Raw genomic sequence first — 11,108 nt, forward strand, 5'->3', positions numbered from 1 at the left:
AGCGAAACATAATGTGCAGAAGACAACTAGTAACACTCACCCAAAGTTGTAAGGAAATAGTATTTCCCTTCTGTCATGTTGTCGAAGTATCGTAGTTAGCAAGTTGTTCTCTGTATCCTTGGGTGTATTACATATGTTAAAAGCATTTATGGTGTCTGGGTTAATAAACTCAATGTCATATATTTGTCCTCTTTTGCATTCGAGGAGCTTCAATCTGCATAATATATCAAGGATAATTACACATGCAATAATGAAGCAGATGAGCTAGAGACCTAATTACAGAAATAATACTAACAAACAATAGGAACTGACGATCGTTTTATCGAGGCCGTCTTGATTGTATAACTGAAATAATCCGTCAAATTCAACAAACAACGATCCGTTTCCATTGTAAAAGTGCTTATATTTAAATCCCACATAGACACTGTTGATCAAATCATTGCAGGCATTCAAGTACCAATCATTGCAGGCATTCAAGTACCAATCATGCAGTCTTCGCATCATCGTTGATACTTCGTCAACTACATAGGTTTCATGAGAGGCTTCCCGTACTGGTATCTAAGGGCTACTACCGGGGCAGTTTCAAACTGTATATCATCGCTTGCGAAATCAGCAGGACTAAACCAGGATAATTAGCGGCCATTACCCCGGATCAACATTGGCGACATTGGTAAACACCTTGAGCGAGGGGCACGATTGCTTCTCGTGTTTGCCGAGCTGGGGAATTATTTCCCGCTTCTTGAATCACTGGTACTTAAGCTTTCCAACTGCTTCGCTTTAGCATGTGTCTTTTGAATAATTCACTCATAGTGTGATGGTAGCGGACGCGGTACCGATGGTGGTCGCTCAAGGGCATCCAGACAATGCTTCCCTTTTTCCGGATCAACTTTATCCTTTGGAGGTGGACATTTAGGTGCAAAAAGGGGCTTATTATAGGTGCAAAAAGGGGCTTATTATGGAAACCCCCAAAAAGAGGCAGCAGAGCAGCGAAGCACATCGCAACGAATGACTAGCGAAGGCAGCAGAGCTAATGGGCCATCCCACTTGTCATTACCTGTAGGATTTCTAATTGGTATCGGTGTGAGCAAAAAAAAATGGAATATCCTATTTGAAGCTCCTTGCATCAAAGTGTCGGGCAAAGGGAGGGGAGGCGAGCGATTTAAATGAGCTGACCCATTAGCGTGTTTTCAGTGGTTCCGGTTTTGGAAACCTTCTAAAGTTTTTCATCCGTTTTTTTCTGGTTTTGGGAACCTTTTAGAATATTTCCTAAACCGGTTTTCCGGTTTCCATTAGTTTTTTCTTTTTTTGTTGTTATGTTTATTTTTCTTCTTTATTTTTTCTTTTCTCTCATGTTTTGTTTTATTTTTTATTTTTTCTCTTTATATCTCTTATTTTTCTCAAGGTTATTATTAATAAATGTTCACAGTTCCAAAAAAAAAGTTTTCTTAAAATTTCAAATGATTTTAGAAAATGTTCCAAATTTCAAAAAAATGTCGTTTGTCAAACTTTGTTCATAAATTCAAAAAAATGTTCTGGATTTTCAAAAAAATATATTAATTTTAGAAAATTGTTCATCAAATTCGAAAAAAGTCTTTGCTTTTTTAAAAAATGTTCTAAATTTTAAATGGTTGTCTCTCATAACTACAAAAAAAGTCAGTATCTTAAGAAAAATGTTCGGTATTTTCACAAGAAAAATCCAAATATGAAAAATTTGATCAATTTTTAAACTAAGTTCGTGTTCAAAAATTGTTCATAAATTTGGAATAATCTTGTTGTTTTTAAAAAATGTTCCAGATTTCAAAAAATTGTCATTTTCAAACATTGTTCATAAACACAAAAAATGTTCTGGAATTTCAAAAAAGTTTCTGGATTGTCAAAAATTATTCCTCAAATTCGAAAAATATTTTTTCTATGAAAAACTGTCCTAAATTTCAAATAGCTTCTCTTTTTCAAAAACATTCATAACTTTGAAACATGTTCGGGATGTTCATAGAAGATTCAGTATTTGTAAAAATGTTCGATACTTAGGAAAATGTTTGGTATTTTCAGAAAATATTGAAAATATCAAAAAAATGTTAATTTTTAAAATATGTTTTTGTTCAAAAATTGTGATTTAATTTCGAAAAATGTTCTTGTTTTTAAAAAATGTTCCAAATTTCAAAAACTGTCATTTTTCAAATATTTTTCATAAATTCAGAAAATGTTCTGGATTTAAAAATTATTATTCGAAATTGATAAATGTTTTTTGCTTCAAATTCGAAAAGAAAAGGAAAAAGAAGAGAAAAAACGAACTAAAAAGGAAAATAAAGGAAATAAGAAGAAAAGAAAAAAGAAGTATAAAAAAAGAAATTATCAGATATTTTTGAAAAAAAACAAAGGTGGACCGGCTAGTCGGGCGACCCCGTGTGCGTTCAAGCGACTCCCTGCCGCAGAATGCGACAAGCAGGAGCTCCCCCCAAAAAAACTAAAAAGTAAGAAATTCTCAAAAAAAAACGGTGCGTGCACATCTTGATACCCATCTTTTGTATGATTATACAAGTTATCCTTTGCAAAGGTCACCTAATCTTTTCATCCAATGCATGTGTGTCACTTGTTGTAACCTGGATGTTTTCCATTTTTCATATATTCGTTTATTCATAACATTTTTATCGTTTGATTCATGCGTTCAAATCCCGAACCGTCTTCACCATTGGATTGGCCATGTCAAGATCCTTGAAACTAAATTTTCAGCACTTATCTGACGGTATGAACTGATTGATTGTATCGTGCTTTTGTCATCATCTATCATCAATAAACCAGAAAGTTACAGTACTAATTTCTTCCCATGTTTTTTTCTACAAGAATTTCTTTCCATTTCTACAGAGCTATAGCTGCATTTACAATGACCGGATCAGGCGGCACATCAGGTTCTTCAGCGTTCGATTACAGCGAATAAACACGACCGAAAATATATATATGGCACGCCACGGCTGTCAGGCTATCTATCTATCACCACCACAGCCCTACATACACTCGAAGAAAAATAGATACAGTCGGGATGTACGGTGAGCCGGATCAATCGTCTACTTGAAGAAGAGGCCCTTCTTCCTCCCTCGCCGCTTCTCGACGGCCTGCACAACATACACAAGCATCTCAAAGTTAGGGCTGAAAAGGAACACGGTCTCCTGCCTCACATAACATGTTAGTAGTGTCAACTTTGTGGCGACTAAAAGCGCGCACACCTTCCTTCTTGTTAGTAGTAGTAGTAGGGTCTCTTAGGTCAGAAGATGTTAGTGTGAGGTTGGACAGAGTACTGGGGGCCATCATCACTTCATGATGACCAAACAAACTGATCATGTTGTTGTTATTGAAAGTAATAGCAGTAGTAGATAGTGATGGAGGGGATGCCGTTAGTGTGCGGTGTGGCTTTCTCAAGAGATAATGGATGAGCTCATACCATGGATCTGAAAAGTCTTAGCACCAGTACAATCATATCCCGCGACCTGCGAAAAAGTTTGAATACACAACACGATAAGCGGTGTATAATACTGTATGTGTTTATAACTTTATATATATGAAAGTGTGCAACCTCTTCAATAATAAAATAAACTAACATGACGGAACTGTCACACAACGCAGGGAGAGAGAGGATGGGGGCATCTGGTGGAGTATTTCCAGCTATCATACTTCCTCTGTACCTAAATACTTGTAGTTGGGGAGAACTAGACTAGTTCTCCACAACTACAAGTACTTAGGTACAGAGGGACTACTTAATAGGGAATTTAGTCCTGAAAGGACGCACTTTTGTTCGTACTAAATGAGTCGATTTTCAATTTAAAAGCGATGATATGTAAAGTTGTTAACTACAGGCAGTCAGAAGCCCATGCTGCTAACTAAAGTTTGGGGGCGCATTAAAACTTTGCGCCTATTTATAATGAAGCGGTTTTTTCAGAGAGACACTCACATGTTATTGTCTGCTGGCTGGAGATTATACTCCTCACCATCAGCTGACACAATAGAAAACTCTGTCTGACGCTCGTATCCGTATGGAATATTAATCTGGAAAAAACAGTATGAAATTTGTTGTTAGATCACAACATACATACCCAGCAAGAAATAAGATGCACCGGTTTAAATCAAGGGCCAAATATATGAAACAGAAATATCGTTAAACATTGGTTAAAATAAAACCAAAGCACGACTGCAGAAACTAAACATTAGTAATAAATTGGTGTACGGAAGTGAAGTTGTAAGTGACTGAACTTGTTAATCCTCACAAATTGGGCACCGATAGTCTGATACTAGCAGCAAACATGACTCTGATGATGACCATAAATCTAATCCCTATCTGCAGACTGCAGTATCCACAGTGAACCTTTAAGACAGACCCCACCTGCTCCCAGAAATCCTCTGGGAACAGCCAGTTTGTGGCTGCTTCTTCGGACTTTCTTATTTTGCACACATAGCAACAGATACATGCATACGACTATATATATGGAACAGCACAAGGTTCGATTTACTAAAACCAGTGAAATCCTTATGTTTGCCAGGTATTGCTGGTGAGTGGTGACACCTAGCTACCACTGGTTTTCCTTCAGTCCATTTTGGGGAAATCATTGTGCTAATTAAGTGCCAAAAGAAGCAACAGAATCCCTTGGCAACTCTAGACCAAGATCCACACTCAGAAGAAAAACAATACTAATACTGAAGAGTAGGGACATACAGCAGTTGCTTTCTGAAATTTCTCCGTGAGAACAACACCACGCTGCCCGTTACATTTAATGCTGTAACCTTCCCTCTTTATTGCCAAAACAGCTGGTTCCCACATGTCTAAGAATCGCACCTGCTATTATGGGATTATTAAACATTTCAATTAGTTTTGGGACATCGCAAAAAAAACCAGTAACAATGGTATTGGTAGATAATTGTAAAGGGCAGAAAACATACAGGCAGTTGGACTTGATAAGACACATGCCCAACCTCAAGGGTTTTCTTTATGAGTTCCTTTGTTTGAGGATCTGCAACAAAGATGATTACTCAAGTTATGACACGTACAAAGTGCAAGCGGAACAGCATGTTCACAGTTTCCATACTCACCGCAAGTGATTTTTGCTTGATCGTTAGCATAGACCTTTACAATGTCACCCTACAATAGAAAACACGAAGGTTTCAAAATGAAACGAGACATTTCATTACTGGAAGTAGTAGAGGCAAATCGGGTTTTTTAGAAGAAAAAAGTTTAACCGTCAACAAGATTTCAACCCAGCTTGCATAGCATCTTGCTGGTATCAATATTTCATAAAGGAAGAAATTTAAGAAAAGAAACACAGGTAGGATTTTGTCTCATATTGATTGCACCGTCAGAAATAAGAACAGAAACAAGAGCATTGATACTAATGGCAAATATCTGGTGATCTATTGACCTGAGCTTCCTCGGTTCTGAGATCTAAGAGATCAGAAAAAAAAGGTGACTGCTAGGCTTGATTTGCACTTGAAAAAACACAAAAACAGAAGAGGTGGGTGGGGACCCTCATGTGTTCTTTTCCTAGTACCAGTAGAGTTCAGAAGTGAAAAATTACAAAAGGTTATCTGGATCTACTTCCTTGAACTACATGACACTGAGTAAATTTTGTTCTCACCATCGCAAAGCTCCCAGTCCCCAAGAATTCGATATTTTGTCATTTCAAAAGGAACACAAAAAATACATAGTCCCAGTCCCAGGATTCCTAGAAGTGTTGGAAGAAGTAAATCATAGGAAATTACCTTTCTTTTTCTGTCGTCTAGGGGTTGGACTTCAATGGCTAGTAGATTATCAACATCATCAGCAGTAACCAAATAGACGGGTTGCCTTGCTCCTACACACGCACAAAAAGGAGTTCTTTGAGACATTATGGCATCCTGATATAAATAACAAGGCCATAAACCATAAATTCACTTATTATGCAGCACATACACCAAATAGTACCTTCTATGAATTTTACGGAGCCATCATCTAAATGACGAACCCACTGCACAGACAAAAAGAATTGCAAAAATGAAAAACCTATGAAAATCTGAACCAACAAGAAATATGATGACATAGAAACAAAATATTCATTTAAAACGGGGGTCAACAAGAAGTATGAAGCGTACCTCAAAATTACAACTTGTGGTTCCGTTGGTGGAGAACCCACTTGCTTGAAGTTCTCGTCCAGGAAAAGCTTCACCCGTGATACGAAGACCCTCTATGCATGGCAATGGATCATCCTCTGCGGCTGCATATAGACAAAAAGGGCATCCATCTTCAGACTGAATGCAATGCTAAACAATTATGCTGATTATATGAACTTAATCCAATAGTAACTACCTTCAGAAAAAGAAGAACCAGGTTCCTCGGGTACAGTAGGAAGATAGGGATATGAAGGGTTTGCTTCCTCAAGGCCAGATTCTAAATTGGGTGAGTCTCCAGAACCCCATTGAGCAGAAGGTTCTGGCACATGATGGTCTTCAGCACCCACAGAATCATCCAAGACATACCTTCTACTAATGCCCTCGAGTGGTAGGCTTGAGTTCCGAGTTGCAAAATCAAACTGGACAGCATCTGAATCACGTTGAGATGCTTGAGCAGGAACATCCTTCCTAAATTGGTTGCTGCAATCATATATTAGTAATCTCATTTAGTGCCCTAGTTATGCCTAACAGAAATGTACTAAACCTTTCAGCAAACAGTTTATGGTTAACAAGATAATGAAACAATGATATCAAAAGCAAAAGCAAAATGTGCACACATGACACATCCATGAATTTTTCACAACTATAGGTTATCCAAGAAATTGCAAGATTCAGTGATTGCTCTTCCAAATTATACAATCGTCCAATATATCATTAATCAATGCCATGGACAAAACAAACTTCAAAAGTGTTCATGTCTCTAGTTTTTATCCAGCGTTTCCCTTTTTTCACTTGCTGGTTTGCCTTTTCTTCATTGTTGCTTATATCCTGAAGGTGTGGATAACCAGCCAATTTACTGAATTGATCCTGGTTCTTGTCCCTTGCCTTCCACCTTTTTTTCTTTCTTTTAGGTCTCATTTCACTTCTTAGTCCTCTGGTTGCCTCCATATTGATAGCCACACAAGGTGTCATAACTCATAACCAACTCAATAATAGTACAGGTAGCATTTCAGCAACTAGTAGTGGCAGGTGGTGTGATGACTACAAGATGTTGCTGAGCAATTAACATAGATGATGTAGTCCGGGTGCTAAGTATTTGCATGACTACCGTAAACATGCGACTGTAATACCGTAGATAACACTGTTAAAGAGCAAAAGGTAACTTAAGCTCTCAAAGAATAAGCACTACCTGGTTGAAAGAGTGGTCCTTCCTCCGTAATCTGGATCCATATTTCTTGCAGAAACCTCACTTGGAATTACTTGATGGTTTTTCCAATTACCTCTGGCTTGAACAGGGGAAGGGGAAGATATTGGAGATTGTACTTGAGGATATGGCGTCTGGGGCACAATATCAAGGCTGCTTTTGTTCTGGGAAAGTAAAAGGTTAGAGGAAGTGTGTGTTGCAAGATAATCACACAAGCAGTGTAGAGCTATAGTGAAGTTACCGGTGCTTTTCCAAGAGGATTGTTAGGTGACTGTGCAGGGAGACTGGTCTTAGTTGGCAATTCATTTTGCCATGGGGTAATCTGATACTGGGACTCCTTAACTTTCTCCTGCATCATCCAAGTTTGCACAAGGCAACTTCAAAGTTCTGTAAGAAAAATATCAGCAGTAAGCTGTGCAAGCATGACAAGCTCACTACCGACTATAGCATGCGTGTATTGTGGTTCTAAAACTAAATGCATATTTACTGTAGCTTCCTGTGGCTCACCTCGGTAAGCATTAGTTGCTCCTGCAGATGCCTAAATAAAACCTACAGCGAGAGGAACACGCATTCAGCAAAAGGTTAACTCAAACCCTGACCACTTCCAACCCAGTTGAGAACAAAAACAGAATCAGCTTGGTTGCATGTTCGGAACTTTAAATTGTGCTCAAGTTGCTTTGCTTTTGTCCATCAAAAGTTGTGCCATGTTTCTCAGTCGCACTAATATAATTTCATTTAACCTTTTTGGGCCTTGTTGGCCTTGTACTCCAATGAATATATTCAGGTGCTAACTACTCAGTGATGGTTTCCTGCCAAAACGTCAGGAAATGAGTTATACCTTCAAATTACCAACAATGGATTGAGCATCGGGGACAGACGGACGTAGGTTCTCATATTCAGACAGAATAGGCAGCAAAGAGGATATGAACATTGACCTCTCTTGATGTGCAGTCTATACAGTAACAGAACAAAAAATCAGCATCATTTCAGTTTCTTTACTACTCCCTCCGTCCCATAATGTAAGATATTTTTGCAAAAACGTCTTATGTTATCGGACGGAGGGAGTACTATGCTAACAGGTTGTACAGATGAAATGGTCGAGCTACACAGAAATTCACATATCAAAAGAAATAAAACTCAAATCTAACTACAAAATTCCATATCCAAGACCAGGAATATCTTATGGTAAAATGTGGAAAGTCTCCAAAATGTAAAAATGTATTTTGACAGAACCAATTGGCGCTCTGTTTACCTTACCCTCAGCCAAGCACTCTCGTGCAGTAGCTGTTTCCCAAACTGCAAGTTGATGGTCATAAACTATATCAAACTATTGTAGCAACTAAGTAAGTATTTTAAGGTGAAATGATTCCTTGGCTATTGAAAAACATGGTTATGTGTAACATCCCTGTGCGAAACTTGAGCTGCAATCCTAAGGCACAGGCCCAACTAAGATAACAAATGCATTCATAAACTTTCAGTGAATGTGTTATCTGATCTGCTATAAATGATTTTACGCACATTCTGGGTCTTTTACTGCAAGATGCAATAAGAAACTTCAGTTCATGGAATACAAACAAATTCATTCAATTTGAAATTGGTATCGTAAAATCATCACCAATTTAAAATGATTTCTACTTGAGGATGCAAAGATATAACATCTGGCAACCATTCAAAACAAGCATATAAGTCATGAAAATTCCAATGAAAGAAACTACCTGCAATGCATATGTCAGGCGGATGTTTTCCTCGATAATATCTTGTCTATATGCTAAAGCCTTTGATGCTGCATCAACTAAGTCCTGCTGCTGGTGATCAAATGCCTGAAAAAGAAAATCGTTTTAAAGGTAATACGGCGTACTCAACCAAAGGAACCAAAGAATTGCGATAAAGCATACATATTATCTTACCACACGCATATAAGCGATGCGTTTTTCCAAGACAGATTTTTCCTTGAGTATTTGTGCTTCCTAACAGCAATAGCTTGCGGTCAGGTACAAGATAGAAAGGGAAAGACAGCATGAATGGAGTGTTTTTTTCATTGTACAGAAATATCCACCTTTATTATGTAATTATCCAGATGCTTCCGTAACTGTGTGATCTCTTCTTCGTGTTCTTTGACCTTAACGGTAAGGTCCTGCACAGGAACGATCTTTGTCAGGAACGTTAGGTCATATATATATGAATTCATATGGTGTTGCAAGGGAATCAAACGGACCTGCTTCCAGGACATGTTTGAGTTCATCTCTGAAACAACAGGCAATAAACCCTGTCCAGGTAAGTTGAGTCTGGAATCATAATCGGCTTCTTTTCTAGGCCTGTGGAAATGATTTATTTACCATTCAGTTGTGCTACGAAAAGGCCCTTTCTAAGACAGAGAACTCCTCCATGTGTGCTGGGTTACCTGGTCGGAGAAAGGGAACGAGACGACGGAGTGGAGAAGTGCGACGGTCCGCCATTCTCCATGCCAGCCGGCTCCCTTGTAAACGCTCCATTCGCCTGGCCGCTTTCCAAGGGAGGACCATTCTGATGAAGAAGAGAGGCGCCCCGCGGATTCGCCGTAGCAGCGCCGTCATAAGGCTTGGGCCCGTCCATCTTGTTAGCCACGCCGGGATCGCGGGGCTCCTGGCTCGCTCCGCCGAAAGAGGCTTGGGACGCAGCGTCCTCGCTCTGAAACCGAATCAGCAGAGAACCGAGCACCGTCAGAAAGGATTGTATGTTTGTTTGTTCGTCCGTTCATTCATTCATATGCAGGTACACCGCTAGGATAGGATAGGATGGGAGATGAAAATGCAGGGCGTCGGGTGTGACTTACAACCCTCTGCAGCAGCCGCGTCTTCTTCATGAGCTCCTCCTTGAGCCTGTTGTTCTCTTGCAGCTAGGATGAGAGAGAGAGAGACACCGTAAACCGAAAATCAGCTCGTGCGTTGGTTCCTTGGGCGTGCAAACCGACTAATACTCCCTCCGTTCCTAAATATTTGTCTTTCTAAAGATTCAACTATGGACTACACAGGAAGCAAAAATGAGTGAACCTACGTTTTAAATTATGTCTATAGTTGGTAGTAAAATGTCTAGAAAAAGACAAATATTTAGGAACGGAGGGAGCGAGTAGCTCGTAAACTGCATCCGTTGTGTAGAGGCGTGAATTGTGCGGTAAGGGAGGGAGTGTGTGGACGTCAAACTGGTGGCGGATTTCGATGGTGGTGGTGGATTTGGAGAGACGATTGGGCGCAGTGGAATGGAAGGGGCGGCGAGCGGAAGGGGGTCGCGCGCGGCCGGCGAAAGGGGATTCTAACGGAAGAGGGAGGGGAGAGGGGCTGACCTGGTCGCGGATGGTGCCCTCGGCGCGCTCGACGGCGCGGATGACGTCGAGGAGGCTGCCGTCCCCTCCCGCGGCGGGGGCGGGGGCGGAGGCGGGGTCGTCGGCGGCGAGGTGGTCCATTGGAGGCGGAGACTGACTGGAGCACAACACAAGTCTCCGCTCACCGCGTGGAAGGGAATGGAGTCACGGAGGGGGATGGAAATGAATGGGTAGGTAGGTGGCCTCTTTGGAGATTGATGAGAGTGCCTACCCCCCCCCCCCCCCCTCCCTCCCTCTTTCTCGGGGTCATCCCCGAGAGAGGCCGCGTTATATAAATCCTAAACCGGTGCCGTCACAACCGCCTCCCTCACCGTCATCGAAGAACGCGGCCGAGCAAAGCCCCCCTCGTCCCTCGATGCTGCGGAGTGACTCACAGGGAGCCGACGGAGTTGGGTGCTTGGCGACCCGAAGGTACCT

At 40.5% G+C, this 11,108-nt stretch overlaps 1 protein-coding gene across 3 annotated transcripts; it reads right to left on the minus strand.

The window, feature by feature from the left end:
* Window positions 1-2,803: 2,803 nt before the first annotated feature.
* Window positions 2,804-10,795, minus strand: LOC123442340. 3 transcript variants are annotated; one of them, XM_045118350.1, is made up of 21 exons: window positions 10,653-10,795; window positions 10,146-10,208; window positions 9,735-10,000; window positions 9,549-9,648; window positions 9,390-9,467; window positions 9,241-9,300; window positions 9,049-9,153; window positions 8,172-8,285; window positions 7,841-7,882; window positions 7,575-7,682; window positions 7,319-7,497; window positions 6,326-6,609; window positions 6,112-6,233; window positions 5,945-5,987; window positions 5,743-5,834; window positions 5,077-5,125; window positions 4,927-4,997; window positions 4,703-4,822; window positions 3,944-4,038; window positions 3,437-3,482; window positions 2,804-3,110 (listed from the first exon to the last, which is right to left on the minus strand). In XM_045118350.1, the coding sequence occupies exons 1-21, from the start codon at window positions 10,770-10,772 to the stop codon at window positions 3,063-3,065; spliced, it is 2,205 nt and encodes a 734-aa protein (XP_044974285.1). In that variant the 5' UTR covers window positions 10,773-10,795; the 3' UTR covers window positions 2,804-3,062. The 3 variants fall into 3 exon arrangements, with proteins under 3 accessions (XP_044974285.1, XP_044974284.1, XP_044974286.1); XM_045118349.1 differs by having other exon boundaries at window positions 4,703-4,825; XM_045118351.1 differs by lacking the exon at window positions 10,146-10,208 and having other exon boundaries at window positions 4,703-4,825.
* Between the last annotated feature and the right edge of the window lie 313 nt (window positions 10,796-11,108).

The sequence above is a fragment of the Hordeum vulgare genome, chromosome 3H (genome assembly GCF_904849725.1).
Source record: "Hordeum vulgare subsp. vulgare chromosome 3H, MorexV3_pseudomolecules_assembly, whole genome shotgun sequence".
Classification (NCBI taxonomy): Eukaryota; Viridiplantae; Streptophyta; class Magnoliopsida; order Poales; family Poaceae; genus Hordeum; species Hordeum vulgare.